This window comes from Diorhabda carinulata, chromosome 1 (genome assembly GCF_026250575.1).
Source record: "Diorhabda carinulata isolate Delta chromosome 1, icDioCari1.1, whole genome shotgun sequence".
Classification (NCBI taxonomy): domain Eukaryota; kingdom Metazoa; phylum Arthropoda; class Insecta; order Coleoptera; family Chrysomelidae; genus Diorhabda; species Diorhabda carinulata.
In genome coordinates this window covers 7976403-7997873 of record NC_079460.1, presented here as the reverse complement: position 1 = coordinate 7997873, position 21471 = coordinate 7976403, and the positions used below count along the sequence as shown (strand labels likewise).

At 28.3% G+C, this 21471-nt stretch overlaps 1 protein-coding gene across 4 annotated transcripts in view; it reads right to left on the bottom strand.

The window, feature by feature from the left end:
- Positions 1-1739: 1739 nt before the first annotated feature.
- The window catches only part of LOC130892018 (semaphorin-1A-like), a 224698-nt gene continuing 204966 nt past the window's right edge, over positions 1740-21471 (bottom strand). For 3 of the 4 annotated variants that reach the window (XM_057797205.1, XM_057797195.1, XM_057797213.1), the window contains exons 3-9: positions 11506-11698; positions 11187-11411; positions 10686-11129; positions 9938-10142; positions 9293-9438; positions 8825-9149; positions 1740-5145 (exon numbers count right to left, since the gene is read on the bottom strand). In XM_057797205.1, the coding sequence (XP_057653188.1) occupies positions 4971-5145; positions 8825-9149; positions 9293-9438; positions 9938-10142; positions 10686-11129; positions 11187-11411; positions 11506-11698 (1713 nt within the window). In that variant the 3' untranslated portion in view covers positions 1740-4970. Of the gene's footprint in view, positions 5146-6836; positions 6974-8824; positions 9150-9292; positions 9439-9937; positions 10143-10685; positions 11130-11186; positions 11412-11505; positions 11699-21471 lie in introns of all 4 variants that reach the window. The other variant, XM_057797220.1, reaches the window with a different exon arrangement.

Below are 21471 nucleotides of genomic sequence, written 5' to 3'. Positions count from 1 at the left end.
ATTTTAATTAACGCCTCAGATACTGATGCTTTGATTATTTTGGTACGAAATATGCATAAACTTATTCGAATCGGAATTTTGGCTTGCAGTTCAGTAACAAAAAAGTCTAATTATCAACCTATCATTGCATGAATTGCAATGATTTACCGTTCAAAAATTGAATGTATTTCTATTGCGTTTGTTAAACATATTTTCATGGCCCTTGTTCAGCAATTTTAACAAGTTTGATCTACAGAAGATCCTATTAGGTGCAAGTAGTGAAAACATCTATTATTTCAATCATTGGCACCATTTCAGTTTTGAATTTAAAAATCTTTGCTAATGTTGATTTTGAAGTTTTTATCATCTCTCCAGTAAATGAAAACAGAGCAGATGGCAATGGTGCTAGTGGAAAAGTCGGTCAATATTCGAGATTAGTTTTTTGTTCAGACTAATTTCCAAAAGTCGCCCAAATACGTCTCGTTCCATTTTCAATAATACTTGCTTTGTTCTTGTGTTTGGTAATGAGAACTCAGTCATACATTGAGAAGCAAAATTGCAGATTTTGTTTCATTTTATAGGTTTATTGAATCAGGAGTTGAAGAGTTTCAGAGATTGAATTTAATTTTTGTTCATAGTCTGCTGTTTTCGTGTTAGCAGGATATCAGCTACTTCTATAGACGCAGCTTTATCCCTTGAACGTTTGCATATAGTATGGGATTCATACTTTCGATTATTATGGAATTTGTCTGATAATCAAACCAGTGAAATGTTTAGCAAAATTTTCTTTTATTTATTAATTAATCATATTCTGGACTGAAATGTGTATGCATCCCCATATTTATTGACATCAAATTGAATATAAAATACGTTTCACCAGATAAACATCTCGGAGAAGGTTGTTTTATATGGGTATCCTATATAATGTATAATTTTGTCTTACAAAACATTTTATTGACATGCAAAAAATAGAGTAATTATTTAGTTTGGGTGCATACGCCCGATTTACTTGAAGTTTTAGTAGGTTATAAAGTATGTATATGTATATATATATATATATATATATATATATATATATATATATATATATATATATATATATATATATATATATATATGTTGGGCGCGGAAAACATTCCATCACATAGTTTTTATGGTTTGAACATTGGAAAATGTACACTATCTTGAATAGTTGATCTTTTGTAAATTTTGATGTTCCTCTTCAACATTATATATAATTAGTTACGACACAAATCAATTTTTAACAATCATTTATTTACACGTACAAATAATCATTTAATTTAATTTCTATTGGATACATTCTTGACATTTCTTCAATAAATGCTTCAATTCTATTTGAATATGAATAATGTCTTTTAAATAAATTCCCCAAAATACTGACGATAATGAGATCTAGTCCTTCCATAACGAGGTATGTTATCACGAATATCTCGCCAAAGTCGTTCAATAGAGTATGAGCCTAACCTAACCTATCTAAGTTTTCAAGCTCGAAAAAGTATGTGAAAGAATAATTTCCGCGTCCAACGTATATATCTTCTTTTTCAGCATAAAAAAACTGTATAACAAACTAAAATTTCAAGGAAATCGGGCGTATGCAACCTATACTAAATAATTACCAAAAATAGTACTTTTTCTATCTATGATGATGGTTTAATTTGAGAACCTATTCTCATTGTATTTGTTGAAAAATCTAAAAATGATCTGGCTGAATTATTGAAAATTTAAGAAAGAAAAACGTATTGTATTTTTATGTATATTTATTGACAAAATCAATACAATGGAATGTAATGTATAAATCTACTTAATATGACAGAATTACTTGTTACAAATATTACAATGCTACTAAAGAGTATTTTGAATGTTGAAACATAGACGAAATTAACCAATCATTCACGATCTTTTCAGATGTGACCGACATCTATTACATGGTACATAGTTACACACTATTTTAAAATTACTGTAAATGATATTCAGCAATTACCGCCATAAAATAAACAAGTAAAACCGCGGCGAATGGCGGTTGTCTGGATGTTACTTGTACATGAAAGGAGTCGGTCCAATAAGAAAAGAACCTCTTCCACTAAGAAAAACAATTTTTGAGAAAGTCACAGCCCAACAGAAGTTATTTGAAAATTACAAACTGAAAAATATGTACATGTAATATTTATGCAGAGCTTATCTAACTCTATTAACAACAAAAATATTTGCAAATTACTATAAATATAAAACGTGCTAGAAGCAACTATATATAATTTTTCGAATTTCAGAACAGCGATATACAAAAATATTTGATTATAGAAGTGGTCTTGAGAAATTTTTATTCATTAAATATAAACTATGGATCTTAACACTTACATTTTTATGTGCGAAGAATAAAATTTGTTTATATAAAATCTATTAATATCTAATAAACTTAAGCCTATAGACAGAATTAATAGAAATGTACACCCTTGAAGTCTATCATTGAAGAATTGCAAAAAATTTACATAATATGTAAAACGAATAGATTGAACATATTCTCACAAATACTGATAAACCATTGTATTCAAAAATATATTTTATCAAACAGGATATTTCAAAATAGGAAACTTTCCCTTTAAATGGAAGCAAAGATATTTTTAACTATTGAAGATTAATAAAAAAGTTTTTAGCCATTTTTTAATGTTTTAAGTTATATTTTTTATTTTGAAATATCTTTGGTTTAATTTGATAAATCCTTGCAATGACAGAATTACTTAATACTATTTTGAGATTCTTTTTACTTATGTCTAAGTGTGACCTCCTGATAAATATCTATGATATATCCGTACATAATAAAATGAAAAAGATTCTTCCCTTTTATCATATAGATTTCTTATAATTAAAATTTCTCATTTGCTAAATATTACACACAAGGATACAAATTCGCAACCCAAAAATAAAACAACTGAAGTACAGAAATTATATTTAAAATATTCATTTAATATTGAGACACGGTGTAGATTGTTGAAATTTACCAATTCGGTTTATTAAAATTGCTGGGAATAGAAATAAAATTACAGAGATTACTTGAATAAGTTCAACTCTTCCAGTTCTTGTATTAGCTTACTTACCCAATACCCAGATTTATCAACAATAGAGTGTCTAATACCCAGATTTATCAACAGTAGAGTATCTAATACCCAGATTTATCAACAGTAGTGTCTAATATTCCTTTACACCATTAATTGAAGTTTTGAGCACAGATTAGGCACCATATTTTCATTAATTGCAGATTACATTTATGAAAATCTTTCATTCCACTCATCACTTTTTTCCGACTTAAATAAGTTCATATTTTAGATATATCTATATGACAGGATTAGATATATTTTAATAATAAATTTTCATTTTATTATATAAGAATTTTGTGCTAGAGCTCTCTGTATTTTATCACATATATATCTAATTTACCAAACCATTATAGGCTATATACAAAAAAACTTCCAAGAAACGGACTAAAGAAATGTAATATTTAACTCAACATCGTAACAATAATTCAGCAATATTTTATTTTACATTATTGCTTTATTTATGCTGTACTAAATATATTTCTATTATATATAATAATACATACCAGATACTTTCTGCTAAATTATTTTATAATATATATATCAGGTTTTATTATGTGTAGGTACTAATGGTTGATGAGTATTGTTTGTCGGATTAGAAAAAGAAACTCAAAGGTTTAATATTAACTAGTATCTTTTGTTAAAACTCAACAACAGTTTGAAGAACAAATCAAATAATTTCCTATTTTATTAACTGCACTGCCCATATTTTAACTCTGATGTTTCAAAATGTGGAAGTATAGGCGTTCCAGCTCGTGAAATATTCTAGCCTGTATATGACTAATAAAGCGACAAAGTGAAATTGACTTCGGTAATTCTAAACGTGATGGTACTACAATTTTTTTTTCTATGGAAACCTGAGGAAACTAATTGATTATTGCACCTCAAAGGATCTACAAAAAGACAAACGAGAACTGTGATCGTCCAGCAATCTATTGAAATTTTGTAGTGAAGAAACACAATATAATATAATAAAGCCTTACTCGAAGTATGAAGATACTAGTGTACAAAGTTTTATTTTAATGATCAGTATACAAAAAAAGGTTCTTTAAAGTAGCCGTTTTTGGAAGCTTATTTTTAATTTTTCTTTTAAAGATTAAAGGTATATTTGAGTCTAGAATTTTGTTTATCTATTAGCTACAGTCATCAGTATTGATTAAGGGGGTTTATAAATTATCGTTATAGATTAAAATTTGGAGCTTGTGTTACCTATCTTATTAAAATTATATATACATTGAGTACGAATGTTTTGATTAATCAAAACAATGTGGAGCAAAAAATTTAAATACTTTTCATCAAGGATTGTGACCCAAAATTTCAAAATTCACACAATATATTTATGTTGCAACTGAAAATATTAAATTACTTGAACCTATGAATTATACTTTATTTACTCGTTAACTCTTATTGTGCAGTGGGAATAGAGTTGGAAATTCTCAAAATATAGGGGGAAAAATTTTTGTCTATAAATTCATAAGTTATATCTAATTATAAATGAAAGAATATTTTTATTATTTGAGATTTCACTAACAACCATCAAGTTTCCTTGACTAAATTAGAAGTTATAGTTTCTGTCTTAGAGTAATAAGTTATTCCAGTCAATAAGAGGATAACAAAAATGTCAGATTTCACTTATCAGTTTGTTTTAATTTTGGGAAATATTCCTTATGATAGAAAAAGTATTGAATCTGTATGTGACAGATAATGATGAATTACGCAGTCTATGAAAAATAGCAGGTACAACAAAAACCATCAAGCATAAGATCCCACTTTCTAAATTTCTTAACGAAAAATTCTTATTATGCTAAGCATATGAATCAAAATTATTTTGAGGAAAAACAGCTGATTCTAGTACTGTGGACGAAAGTGGGATTTTTAATCTTAAATGTATGTTTTCTTTATCTTCTGAAGAGTTCCTTCATTTGTGATATTCAGGTTTTTAAGAGAACCTAAATTGTCTTTTTTTGGCGGTAGTGAATCCGTTGATACATTCAACACGTCTAAGTTAACGGTCTTCGTCCTCGGAGCTAAAAAACTAGTCTGGTTCACAGTGAGCCTGGAAATCAAAATAATTTGTTTAATAAATAATGAATTGCATGTAATCTTAAGATGATAGCAATACACAAGCTTTGTTTATCGTTATAAAATAATTATTTTGATTCATACATATGTAAACTGGATAAATAGCCATTGTGTGTGGTTTAATGGGAAGTATACTAATACACAAAGACTTTTCTAACTAGGACTACAATAACCAAACTTTGAATTTATAGCAGACCAGACCCAAAATAAAATTAACAGAAATGATAATGTTAATAAACAAATGATGAAAATGACATACCTGAGAAAAGTCGCTGAAAAAACTTATTGGGATAGTATTAATATGACTAGAATAATATAAACAACTTAAGTTATATTGAGGCCTATACTGGGAATATGTAGAAAACATGAGATAAGAATGAAACAAAGGAAGCAATTAATTTCCCAAAACAGAGACAAGAAAACTGGAGAACATAAAAATAGTGAATGTTAAAAATACGATAGGGAAAAATTCAGATTATAACTATAACTAATGAAAGAAGGTTAACCAATATTGTGGATATGAGAAATCTTCAAATTAGAAATTATAGTCAACTAGAAGTAACTTTGTTAGATATAGTTTCTAGCAATGTATCATTATTTTTGTACCTGTATGAACATAGTAATAAGAAAAATGAAGAATCTAGAAATTGAAACCTAAAATTGATACTCACTGAGTATGCAGTATTGTAACATTTGAGAGAAACCTATATCATTTGTTCTATCTTTATTTAGTTATTTTTGTTTGTTTTTAAGTTTTTACAAGCTTTTGTATACAAATTGTAATAATAAAGCATTTCTCCCTCTTCCTCTCCCTCTCTCTCTCTCTCTCTCATTTTAAGCCATTATAATAGTAATGCATTACAAAATAGAATATAAACATTTAAAGATAAAAATATAACAATAGCCATAGGCACATAGATTTAAGCTTTTAGCATTTAGTTTAGTTACAGTTAAGCAATGATTAAAGTGAATTCAGGTAAGAAACCGAATTTCTAATTAAACACAGAATTTCAATTAGTCCAAATCCATAATATATCCAGATAGCTTTACTTATTTAGAGAAATTGATTCAAGATTTGACTATTCATTATTCCCAATTACAAGTGATTTATATTTAGCATAATTCTATAATTTATCAGCAAATTCAAGACAATTGTGGAATGCTCACCATAAGTATTATATATTGTTTTATCATGGATAACAGGCCTAGAACTTTTTTGTGCACTATATATGTATTTATTAAGCTACAAACTCATATAGTGACAATTATTTACATTCTACAGTTATGTCTGTTTCTATTTCTTTTTAATAAGTTGTGTTCTTTTATTTCGTTTTATTTTTTATAGTTAATGCAAACTCATGACTTATTGTTCTATATTGTTGCTAACTCACTATTATTTTCAACTTATCAACATTTCTATATCCTGCTAATAATACTTGAATGCTACAGAGAATACATTTTATGACACTAACAAAATAGAAGATGTGACAGACGTAGAAGAGTAAGGAACAATGATGATAACATGGTGAATATAGCATTGCCGAATATAAATTTTTTTAAAGCATAATAATTGAAGACTTATTACTTTACCATGACAATGTCTTTTCTTAATCAATCACTATGACTTCCTTTACAACACATTGAGTCAACATTATAGACACCTACCTTACTCTTTGGAACTCTCGCATTGTTTCATTTCTGGTTCATAAGTAGTTTCACTCTGGTATTGAATATTGAGGCTTAGCGAAACATACTCTGGTATACTGTGAAAGCTTGAATATTTGTTTTCTTTAGGAGATATACTGCAAAAAATATATGCAGATGGTGACAGCCTGTAGTACACCAGTGAATATAGATAGATCAATGTGACTCCAAAAGAATAGAAGTAAATTGTTTCATTGCATATGATAAACAGGGTAAAACATCATTTTCATTTATTTATTGAAGTTTGATTTTCGTAAGCTCTTTTAAAATCTATTTCAAACATAGAATTATGTGAACATCGATACTAAAGATTGGATAGTGGTATTTTGATAAAAATACAATATGCATTGCTAGCTGGGTACTGGAATAGATGATTCTTCCACAAGTCCAAAAAATTGCATTTGAAATAAGATTTTCATTTTCTTTACATTTTTTTTATTTTTATGGTATTTGTTCTAGAATGAAAACAGCATAGTTTCATTAGTAATTAAGTACAGATGGAGCATCAAATCACAATATATTATTAAATTCGGTGATCTATATTGTATTAAAACTGTAGTTTTTAAACCAATCAAAATGAAAGTTTGAAACACTCACTCAAAGATACATTTTTATTTCAATGGAATAAAGATTTAATATTCATGGTTGATTTGGATGGATTTAAAACATATTGGTGATCCACTGCCTTTAATGATTTAGAAGCTGAATTTACTACTATTTACAGAAAATGGCTTGGAATAGTTTTAGTGTCGAAAATTTTGTACCAAACATACAATACCACATTTAAATGAAGTCTAATTCATACAATTAGTAGTCTAGAGTGACTAAAATCTAATACAGTACAATCCAAAAAATATATTGCAGAAATTACCTTATAATAATATTAAATAATCAACAATAAAGGTTCTGTTACTCAACTACTAGACACTAAACAACTGAAAACAATAGAACAGAATAGTAAATGTGAAGGTTTTAGTGAGTGTCACTAAAGATAAATTTGTAGCTTTTGAAAATATTATTTGTATTTTGATTTTTAGAGAAATTGAATTATTTTAAATAAGTAGGTACAGTAAGTCACAGTCGCCCGTGTTTTGCAATCAGATGCTTTATGACACCCGTTTAATAAGATGTATTCCAAAATTTATCACAGATGACTAATTAATCTGATAACTTTTATACTTGAAAGGAAGTAACAAATTTAGAAGTGTTTTTTTGGGACATTACAATAAACCTTTATTATGTGCTACTGTGAGAAGTTCCAATTGGAGCCTCCCTAATGCGATTATATGTGTATACATATTAGACGGTGTGTATTATAATTTATATATATATATATATATATATATATATATATATATATATATATATATATATATCTACCTCATTTGTAACAATTAATTTTAATATGTTTTAATTTATATAGTATATTTTGTAAGTAAGTTATTATTATATAGTATAATTTAAGATAAGATGAATAAAATGGAAATTCTTGAAGTATAAGTTGGTTTGTGCTTAATTTCAATATTTTACCTATTTGAAATTTTGGCGTTTTATTTTCAATCCCCTATGAATGAATCTATTTTTAATTTTTTTAGAAAATAATAATTTGATTGTATCAAAATAGTTAGTGAAATATTTATTATCAATCTATCATTATTACTGAGAGCCACAGCATATATATATATATATATATATATATATATATATATATATATATATATATATATATATATATATATATCAACCAATTTTTAACATGTGGTAAATGTTACAAATCTATTAAGGAAAGATTAAGCTTTTACAGTATACTCTTTTCGTTGTATTAATAATGCAAATTTGCATTCCCATCATCATTCATGGTTAAATTGAGAATTTTTTTAGATTATTAATTTAGTATACATGTTATCATGAAGGTGTTATTAAGAGTAATCAACATAGTCGGTACTTACCTATCTAAATGGTTGTGCTGTTCAATAAACGGTGGATTAGGGTATTGCGAATGCACATGAAATCGGCGAGAGACTAGATATCCACACAAAAAACCAACGCATAAACCTGCTACACATGCAACCGCCACAATGATGTGTAAATATTCGGAAGTGTAAAATGTGAGTTTACTTTGAGAAGCACATCCTGTAGCTTTATCTCCATCAACTTCATTGCAATCTGTAGATTCTCCTTCAATCAATAAAGGATCATTTGGTTCTTTGCTTTCATTTAATGAGTTGGTATTTATTGAATTCGTGTCATATTCTTTGGTAGGATTCACATTATCTGTAAAATATAAAGATGAATCTTAGAATTCATGTTGTGATATATTTACTACACAATTTTTATAGATTTTGACCATATGTCAACAAATAACAATCATAATTCAATTAATGTGAATAAGAAATTATTAAAAACTGGTAACGTACCCAATGACGTAGCTCTGCACTTGATGGCACTTCCATTTTTAATATCTTGAATTAAATATCTAAATGATGTTACAGCATCAACGCTAACACACGCTCCTTTAAGGGAATCCCAAGCACAATGAGGATCACGTAACTCCAGGCATTCACTGAAATGTTATGGATATATAGTCACAATATTGTGAAATTATGTTAACTTAAATGATGCATGAAATCTTTTTATCAAATACGTTATCAAACTTCCTAGTTTCAGACTGGAAAATGTGGCAAATGGGAAAATATTTTGAAGCTGAGCTGTCAAATGGAAAATATAAAACAAATTTTTATAATTCTAAATTCATCTTTAAAAGTTTGTTATCACATATTTCATTATATTTAGCTAACAAAATAACTTCTAAGTTGGAATTTCTTGATCTGTAGTGTAAACAGACTGTTTACACTACACTAACGTTCACAATTACATTGTCTGAATGTGAAATTGTGAGTGTTGGCATAGTGGTAGTGCAAACAGTGCGATCAGAACAAAATAACTTGGTTAACTAAATGTGTATCATATGGTGAAAATTGTTGGAGTAGTTTCCTAAATCTTAATACAAATCAATGTTATAGAATTTTTGAAAAATATTATTAATACAATGTAGTACAAACCTGCAGCGTGAAATGTGTTCACAATGGTTCAATGTAACCAATTTCACCTCGTTATTGCTAATAGCAATCACTTTACCATATCCGGGAGCAATTTTCAGTTGTTTCACAGGAATTTTCGAAAATACTTCGTTTTCTGATATAACAACAGCTTCAGGCGGAGAGTGAGCACTTGGTATATTTACTACTTTCAACACTTTGCCTTCATCTAAAGTAAAATATATAATACTTATCATAATGTCATTTGATAATATCAATTGTAAATAGAAGAGTATTTAGGAAGATATAAAAAAGCTATTAGTTTAAAAAGAACAATAAACCTTAAGAAACGAATAAACAATGTTAGTAAAAGAACTTGATTATAGAGTCTTTTTAGAACAAGAAGAGCTACTAGTTTGTCTTGAGGACTCTTAAATTTTGTCTTGCGGCTATAGTTATAAACGGATTTTAATATTTCGCAAGTTTCTTTGACACTATTCCCAAATTAAAAGAAAGCTTAATGCGTAGTTCAAGCTCAATATGTCACGACAAAGTTTAATGTGTTGTTATAGCTCCATAGTTCACGACAAACAATGTAAATCCGATGTCACTAAATAAAGCAGAATGATAAGCCTGTACGAGCTCAAACTTGTCACTACTTGTCTCAACACAGAGTTAGTATTAGAGGCTCTATTCCTGTATTGTAAATGAATTTTAGTTTGTTTTTTGATTTTTAAGAAACCTACTATGTAATAAAGAACTTAATTTATACCTGTTCCAACATAAATAACATCATATTTTTCATCTATTTCATGATTGACTGTCCTAACTTGAGAATCTACAGTGATAGCAGTAAATCTATAATTTAAGCTGACCCTAATTAGCAAGGGTTGTCCAAAAAGAGGAGGAACAGCTTTTTCCATGAGTGGATGTGTTTTAACAAAAGTAACATATTTATCAGCTAACACTCTACTATCTTGTACGCATTCTCCAGGCCTTGGTGTTGGAACACTAGATTCAGGTAGCGGAAGCCAATTTCTATTAAATCCTTCTTGGTGTTTAAATGGACCTTTGAAAACATTTTGAACATCTTCCATGCCGAAAATGCATACAGCTGAACCAGCTATCGCATTGTCTGGAGTTGTCATAGCACTATAGATTATTTTTGTATTAGATTCGCTACCATAATTTCCTTCTACAATATCGCTTGTAGATTCTAAAAGAAAAGAGAAGTTAATCAAAGCACTCTTGATTTAGTTGAAGGTTTACTTACGTATTTCATCAAAATAAAAGGGATATTCCCCAGGTACAGAACAATTCAGTCTTGCTTTAAGGAAAGTGGTCCAACGAGGCACGTGAAGTCCTCCTTTATCATGTTTACACACCCTCGCTACTCTTGAATATATTGCTTTACCACAATTCATATACTCTATAGCTGTTTCTCGGAAAAAGAAATATATATAATCCCCATATATTAGAGAACTGACAAAATTTGGAGCTAAAATAAAAATAAACCATTTATTTCAAAAACTACAAATTTGATTTTTTATTGCATCAATTTCATATATATTTATTTGGAAACAATTACATACCATTCAGTTGTGAAAGATCAGAAAGTTCAGTACTAAGAGGTTCTTTGTAAATTAGAGGATCTAATCCTGAGAAATCGGCTACTGTAGCTGAAAATAAGTAACCATTGCTGTAAACAGATGTGCTGTTATGATCTGGATTATAAGGACACCAGCCTACACCACCCATTTCCTTTTCAACAATCATTTGACCGTTCTGTAAACAAAAAATTTAAACATGAATATTCAGTTTAAGAAATTATTAAATTAAAGTAAGTATAGTAAGCAGAATAAAGAATGTAAATCATCATTTGAGGAATTACTAAGATAATGTTTAAAACAGAAAACAGAAAAAATATGCAAGTTGAACAAACAAAATATTCGAATTTACTTTAAAGCTGTATACAAGAAGTTTTAAAATACTTTTAGTTATCAATATTTGCTACCTCTAGACAAATGAGTATTATCTAATTTCTAATCCTTTTGCTATACAAGAGTATTGCCAAAGTGAAGCAATAATAATGATTGTCTAAAAATATTCTGAGAAGTATTTAAAGGAAATAGTTTCTTATCAAGATGAATAAATACATTTAGGCGCGACCTATGTGACATAGTAGAGTTGAATAAGCATAAATAGATACAACAAATTTCACTATAAATTAGTTATAACGAAACGTCATATATACAATTTTATTTCAAAATTTTCTACTAGTATTATGTGTTTTCATTTATTTAACTTGGAGCCTCATAAAGACGAAAAATGTCGACGCATCAATTACAATGATTTGAATATGTTATTTATTAATGAATCGTAGAATTGCAGAAAGCTTGCCAAACAGCAGGATATATTTTTAGTTATTCGGGTAGAAAAAAATATTTCCACTTTTATCCATGAATACGTTGTAATATTTTTGAAACTTGACATCTGGCATCTTATTTTTATTGAAGTACTAATAATGTTTACATATTTTCAAAAAAATGCAAGTAAGTTATTCATCATACTTCACAATGCTTACATAAATATGACATATATAGTTCATAATACACTGATGCAAATAGTTACGATTTATCGATTGAAAAATATCTAAATTCACGTTAAGTAGCAAAAAGTGCTGCTACACAAATTTAGTTCTTACGGATTAACATTGAAAAGCTTGAGAAGCGTTTGCTTAAAAATGGATCGGTTTACAACGATTTCTCTCACATGTCATTTTATTATGTTGTTTTAATTTTGAGTAGAGCCAGCCATCGCAAGTGTGGAATTCTCTTATGATTTCCACATTACCAGTGTTTTTCACAATCAGCTATTTTGGCAGTTGTACGGAATGTTTTAAATTATTAATCTCCAGTTATTCATGTATTGATATAGTAGGTATACACGTTTTTAAACTAGGGTATTAGGTTGTACTTTTCAATATGGATACATAAAGGATATCGTCGCCATTTAATTATAGTTTTAATACATCTATTTAGCGAAGTTGAACGTTCTAGAATCCCTTTCTCAAATAAATATTACTAGTATATTATGTTAACGAATAAAGAATAGACGATTGCATAGTTTTGCAAATTTAGTAACATATTAAGGATGTATATAAAAACTACATCGTTGTATAATGCCAGATGTCACAAGCAAATATGTAAACATCTCATAGACACATTACATAATTATGTCATATCACTAAGCAGTGATTTATTTCTTGTGACCAATTATGCCAGTATATATTAAAAAATAATTATTCAATGAAGCAAAGTAGGAGTAATTTAGAGAGTGTAGAACATTTGTCAAATGAGAAAAGTGCTGAGCAAACCCGCGTAAAATAAGCGTGGTCATAACAAAAAAACAAAAATACAATTTGTAAAATGTATGAATAATTTTCATTTAATAAGAAGAATTAAATAAGTCGCCACAAAAAAATGTCAATAAATAGTATGTGACGTGTGCTCAGTATATCTATATTTATTCGTGTTGGATACCATTTTCATCATAGATCATTATTGTAACATACAAATGACAAAAAACCCCTTTCAATAACGTCTGTTTATTTACAGAATGTAAATATAAGGTTTCAAAATAGAAAGAGAGAATAGGACATTTTCAATACATTAGATGAATTTTTTAGGAAACAAATAAACCTGTAACATACAAGTGAAGTTCATTTGAAAAATTATTATTACGACAGAAACATATAAACCAAAATTAAAAATTTATTCTATTTTAAAACGATTAGTTACAAGCCTCTCCGATACTTATCGAGTAAAACTTGAAAACCATATTTATTATAAGAAGACGTATCACAATACCTAAATGCATTCAAATTCTTAATAAAATCAAAATCAGCATTGGAATACCAAAAATAATAAATTCTTGGAACTTGCTTATCTTCTTCCTATGCCTATTATTTAGAAAAAATGCTCTATCAAGGTCATAGAGGTCCTAAATAGGTAAAAAAGTTAAACATCTAAGAGATTTGTAATGCACTGAGATCTAACATGCCCTGCTTGAGCTGGGCACGAATGCTACAACTTCTCATTTAGTCCCATAACATTAGTGAATGGATCTTTTGATAATGATAACGCTAATACACGAACACGGGTGTTTGCTACCTCAGTATTTTTATTCTTGCAAGGTGTTCATTCAAGTGACACTCATCTGTTAAGAATCTCATTCCGGTGAACTGTTTTAGCCCTCTTTCTCACCATATTATAGGCTTGCTTGTTCCCCTGTCTCCCCGTGTACTGACTCTCTAATTGGTACAACATTGTCTAGTTCGTTTAGTGTATGTTAGTTGATCGCTCTTAAAGCTGCTCGATTTCACTTCCCTTTCCATATATATGGAACAACTGAGGTTTTATCAGAGTTGAGACTCAGTTCCACAACTTTGCATTATTGAGATATAGCGTGTCTATAAACTTTGTGATAATGTACTACAGTATATCATAATACCTTTATATTTTTCAGTTTTTATTTTGTGCGTTTGAGGAATGAAGTAGGAAACTTAAGACTATTTAATTAACGAAATTATACGTTATATAGTAACATTAATAAAGGCCATCAAGAGGAAAATCATGAAAATAAAATACACAACTACTGTTAGCCTAGACATTAGGTCTGTTATATATTCCTTACAGTCTAATTTAAAAATTATATAACAGTATAATTAAAATCGATTAATTGGATTGAAGACAAGTTATAGAATATAACGCCCACTGAAAATACATAAATAATTTCAGATGAAAGGAATGTTTCATCAAAACCATTTTAAGCTCAGAAATATTGACAATATTTCGACTAACATTATTGATGTGGCCATAGTTATTTACATAATTTCACTTTTATTGGTAAATGATATTTCAACATATAGCAAAATCAAATAAAATCTATTGAGTATTAGAAGAAAATTTATTTTCACCATTTCTGCTATTATTATCTATCATTTTTACATCAGAGAAATTTGGGTGCGTTCATTGTGGTTAGCGAAAGATGCTGGAGCTAGGGGGCAAGTGATAGTGTGATATGTGGTTATTATATTGTCGGGGTTTGATGGAATTCTGTGAATTATTGGATTAGAATTGTAACTAAAGTTTTGGAGGAGCCTGGAATATTTTATAACAAGAATTGTTGAGGTTCAGTATTTGAACGTACAAGGGGTGCCAAATTGGCAACGTTGTGTCTATCAGTCCCTTTTTATTTATTCCTACTACTTCCTCAATCTTCGTACAGCATATTATTTTTCACCATTGATATTACCGTGGTTCAACAATAATAACCTTACAACTAAGATGAAGAACAATTAAAAAAACCGTGTGTGTATTGATCTGGTTCAGAGCATTGTCAATGACCAAGAATCTTTGTTCGAGTCCCAGTTAATTATTCCTTTCTCCGAAATTGAAACATTAAAAAAAAGGCATGTTGGAGATCTGACGAATTTCCAAAAGACTGTGACCAACTAGTTAAAAGCCAACTTCCTAGCGTTCTCACCAAGAGTCTAAAAAAATGGAAATTCATTCCAGCAAATTTAAACATATTTTGATTCAAAGCATTATAGGAGTTGACAGTTTATTTACAATAAATGAGAGTACTTTTTAAAATTGATTGATGAAATATTAACATTGAACAGAACGAGAGAGCTTGATCGGCTATAAACATATATTGTTTCTTTTATCTTGGTAACGTATTTTACCATATTAGGAATTTTCAAATATGGCTCGATAAATCATTTATTATACATACAAACAATGGAAATGAACGTTTTAATGCACATTTAGTCAAGATTTTAATCAAAAACAGTAGAAATTCATATATATATATATATATATATATATATATATATATATATATATATTTATATATATATATATATATATATATATATATATATATATATATATATATATATGAATATAGTATGTTTGACATTGAATTAATAGCTTAACGTTGTTTACATTAAGTAACAGATATTAATATATAGCGATAATACTTTTACGTTATACTTGTATTTATATATTTTTTACTGGTGACAATGTTTTTTTGGTTGGGGAAGTCTGGTGTAAATAGGAAACACAGAATCTAATAACGCTGCCTTGATGAATTCCCGAATCGATAAAACTAGGTTGTTGTTCTAATAAGTATTTCAAGCCCGGAGGAAATTGTAACAAATATCACAAAAAATTGGGATTAAAAAAATTTTAATTTGAAATGTCAATACACGGCATTGAAAACTATACTTTCCATTTTCCAGAAAGTAGTGGAGTCTGTTGGATCGGTTTTGGATTGACTTCATTCCATATGTGTCAATTTCGTTTAATATTAAACTGTTGTTTCTCGAAAAACATCACAATATGCAAATATGTTCTTTTTAACTGTACACACTTAGTCCAGCGAGCTCTCACACCATCCCAAAGTTACGCAAAGGACGCTTTTGTCTTTACTACCACTTCTTTTTTTGTATTAAATCGGTTACCATTATGGAAGTATGAAAGCAGAGAACAAGCACTTGAACCGTAGAGAGTAGTCTGAAGTATGGTTAACTTATGGTACAATATAATAGAACGTATTACTTTGATACAGTGAATTAATATAAGCCATCTAGTTCAATTAGTAACGGTTTTTGGCCAAGTCGCAAAATATTTGTTGCCGTTTTGACTTGAGTTGAAAACAGGACCAAAGAAGTTTATGAAATCTTAAAATCGATCTATAGACATAATGAAGTAATTATTTACAAGTATTATGAACAATTTAAAAGTGAAAATGAGTCAGGTAAAAACAATGAACGTCCTCTAATTCATGAAAATAAAGAAAATAAATTTTGGCCTCTAAATGTCTTCCTTAATTCATACTCCCCAGATTTAGCACCAAGTAGCTTCTGTTTTACAGCCCTACAGAAATGCGTCCAGTGATACATTCAACGTTAAGAGCAATGTTGGTAAGACATTATTTTGGAGGAGATTATCCCAAATTTCACGATATTTATCTACTTTCTTTTTATAAGTTAACATATTTTTTGATCATAAAAATAAAAAAGTTAGGTTAGGTTATTTCGTTTCCGATACTGCTGAGAATTATTTTTATGAAAATTTTTCAATTATCAACATACAATTTTGTATTTAGCTGTACCTATTATAAAATAAAATAAGGTTATAAAATTTCATAAAATGAAATTCGATTCATTTTTTGTAACGTAGATATTTTAAATTTATATTTAAATTAATGAATATACTCGTGGTTCATGTAGTGAAACGAATAATTTCTTCACGGGAGAAACAGTTCTCCACTATTACTCTAATCAAATCACATTAAAATTAATTTTTTGTCATTTTACAACTTAGTGTAATTTATTATTACAATGAAACTAATGCTGTCTTTCCCGTGTAAAAAAACTAATTAAAATCATTGAAAATTGAAGTACTGTTGTTACACAATAATTAAAGTCAACTACAGACTTATACAAAGTTAATACCTTCCACCTAGTTCTTGTGCAAAATTCGTTTGTAACATGGTCAGGTAACATAACTTTTGTTTAATGGCTTATAATTATTAGAAGCACAACAAACTGCCGTATAAATAAATCCTTATGGAATATTAGAAGCAGTCGGTACATAAGTTCCCGGTATACGAATATAAAAAATTATTTCAGATTTTATTTAAATTGTTGTCATTGCCTGTGCTGTAGTGGAATTTAAAATCGTATTCTACCATGTAAATTGTTAGAAAGTTTACGAATTTTACTAGAACCTTTTCTAAATCATTTTTTCTATAACAAAATATGAAAAGCTAATTCCAAGTTTTTACTTTTTACTCATTTAATTATCTGTAGTATAATTACAAAAAAGCATCAATACATATAACATTACAACAATAACTTTGTTAAAAGGTTGTGTAAAATTTCAAAAATTTTCACGGTGAAATTTAAATTCCATGATAGCGTGAGTAATGACTCAAAATATGATAAAAAAGTTTATTATCATTCTAATCTGATACATTTTTTTCCTCTGGAGGTGAATGGATCTCTTTAAATGGTAAATTGTGAATCTTATATAATTCTGTTTCAAATAAAGTCTTGTCTTTATTTCTGCCTTCACTCTTTTTTATCGTGTTAAATTTCCTAAGAGATTTTATTTTTAGATTTTTGTTTTGTAAATGATTTGTCGAAGTTCTTGAACTGCACCCATGACTGCCTAAGTCACTTGAGTAAATTCGTCTGAATAAGAGGTCTATTTTGAAAACATATATCTTTACTTTCAATTTATATTTTCCCTTTATCCCTACAACACTCCATGTGAATCTTCCTTTGCTCGAAACAAAACTGTCTTTTTTGCCAACTCTCTCATGACGCGTGACTTTTCCAATAGCATAATATAATATTTTCTTGCTTATCTTCACACAAAGTTATTACTTCTATTAAAATAATGAAAACATTCAGGACCTTATAACTCATCGACAAGATTTATTAAAGATGAATTTATAAGAATTTTCCTCCTTAGAATTGAATGGCGAATAGCAAACATTTTAGATAACTTTGGAATTACAAATAACATTCAAACAGAAAATTTTTTTGTCATTTCTATGATACAATTAGAATAAAAAGCAATCTTATTAAAGAATTTAAATACCAAATTCAGAAATGTATTCTATTTTTAAGATAAAACAGGTTGAAAACATCACGATTACAAAAACTGAAAATGGAATCTAATTGCAGATATGTTGTTTTGTTTCTGGTAATGGTGATATTATTGAAAAAAGTCAACGGGTTTCAGAAATTTGAAATGGCAATGATTCAAAATATTTAGTTAATATACAGTAAATTATATAATATACGTAAATCAAGTTTCGTGAGAACTGCAGCTGTGAAAACTTTCGTAATAAAAAAAATATTATAAAGGCGGGTTAATGAGTCCATAACTTTTGGAATGAAGCATAACTTTTTGGATAAAAAAGTTTTTTCAACTCCTTTGAGCTGTATACATATTGCCCGATATTTTTTGAATATTTTTATCCCTTCCAAAAAATACGGATCGAGGTTATTGGGATATTTTTTTTAAGATCATTTCATGATTGTCGTTGAATTTGTTCAGATTTGAAAACAAGAAATATGTAGTACTAGGCGAATTTTTGTGTTGGAAACTGCACATTAGTCACCGCCAGATTGTCGATGCGGTCGATTTTTCTAAATCCTTATTAAGTCGACCAGTTAATTAGCATAATATTTACCACGACTTTATGTTTTACCAAAAATTTGAGTGGATCATTTAAAATTGAAAAAATGAGGATTCTACAATCTACAACGGCATCTTCCATTTTTGTACAACCTCAACGAAATTCAGTAAACCAATTTTTTATCATTGAAATTGATGTAGAGTTCTCAATATTTATGAAGTTTAGCTTTGGTTCGGGTGAGTTTTTCTCGCAAAAATTATGCATTCACTTTTTCGTCTTCTCAAATGACGAAATAGTCTGTTACCTATGGCTGTCTATCACATACTTAATGATGCAGATAGTTCAAATTATGATAAGAGTCAAATAACAGATGCTTCTTGGAAGGACTAGCGTTGCTTGTTCAATTAAGAGGCGTATTTATAAAAGAGTCATGGACTTACCTTATAATAAATAATGTTTAAAAAATGATAATAATATGATATTATGAAATAAACATTGGCCATACCAACATTTCTAATTGTAACTATAGTTATTTATCTAACACTATAATTATCTAGAAAAGTACTAGTAGTTTATTCACCACTTTTCATGGGTAATGAAACTAAAATCCACTTGTCATTCAATAACATTCAATAATATTTTATTAATACTTTAATGGCCACTAATTAAAATACATTTTTCATATTAGGAGGTAAGTTTTCAAAATGGTTATAGAATTTATCAAACATTGGCGTTGAATGAATTGTGTGAGTCATTTTAAGAACTGAACGAGAGCAGATAAAAAAAAAATATGTGATTAATAAACAATCAACAAACAAGCCGTGGGCGTTGAATGTTAAATCGTTCTCCGACTCTACCTCCTACCTAGATTTTTTAGCAAAATAAATGTAGGTTGATATACAAATAATCGCTTCAATTGTAATAGGTCATTCATTGTTCTGAACTTAAGTGAGATTGGTCGATTTCATCATGACAATTTGGTATTGGAAAATAAAGCAATTATATAGATCACTCTATAAATTATTCTATTTCTTATTCTATTTTTGAACGAGCTATAATCTTAGATTTTATAGTAATCATTTATATCAAAAAAATCCCTTGATAATGCACCATAGCTCATTCTAATTTCATGATGTTAATATTCTCATATAGATCACATATATTTTTCCAAAGCTACATTATTGTTACAATAAATAATTGTTTATATTTTTGATGACGCAATTATAAGTTATTTCGTAAGTGCGAAATAGCTATCACTAAATAATAGCTGTAAGTATCCCAAAGTAATGTTTTGCTTTTTAATTTTTGCTAAAATTAATGAGAAATGATCTAAACAGAAATAAAACTTATTTAATGGTATATTAAATCATATAGTTTCCATTCATTGATATTTATATACCTCCTAGAGAAGTCATTAAACATAATTAGGTTTATGTGTTCACTTTATTATGTTATGTCTATAAATCACTAGTTAATCATAACATAATTTCGCACTTTCAAAATCCACACAGTCCATTATTTTGAATTTGGTCCTTCACACCCCAAGCACATTAAAAAATATAATAGAACCGTCTAGTCTATTAATATTGAGTTATTTTTATGACACCAAAAAATTGATTCGTACTGATTTTATCACTAGATCTGGAACTTAGCAATGATAAGTATTGACCATGAAACATATACTATTTTTCATAACAGTTAAAAAATAGAGATAGTTCAGGATACTTTTTTTTCTATTTAACTTCAAATGTAAAAATACGTCTTCCGCCTAGGTTTAGATAGTCAATGGATTAATTTTCATATTTAATTCCTTTATTTTATACAATTTTTTTCATATTTATAAATACTTCTTAATTGAGATGGGCGTGGGTGAGTATATGTGTATCGGGTTTTCAAAAATAAATTGGTTCAATACACTTAAAAAGAGAATTAATTGTTGGTCAACCTCAACAAAACTTCCGTATTTTCCTGAAACGATCAAGGCATATATTTTCAATCTATAGGAGGTTTCCTGATCATATTGAGAAATGTTGAGTCGAATGGAGTCTTCGTTGACATAAGTGTATTATTAAGAAGGAAATCTTCTTTGAAGGCGATGCAATGAATTTAAGTATGAAACCCTCCAATTATTGGGAAACGGCTTGTATATTTCTTATACATTTTTAGAAGATTTGTATATGACTAATATTAGAGTGATGTTTATATCGTCGGACCTTTTGTTTTCTAATGAATATAATGAACTTTGTTATTTCAAATTGAATCTCAGCAAACTATTCATTTTTATCGAAATCCCAATTCTTGAACTAAATTCCCTTTGTAAGTAATAGCTTGTGAAA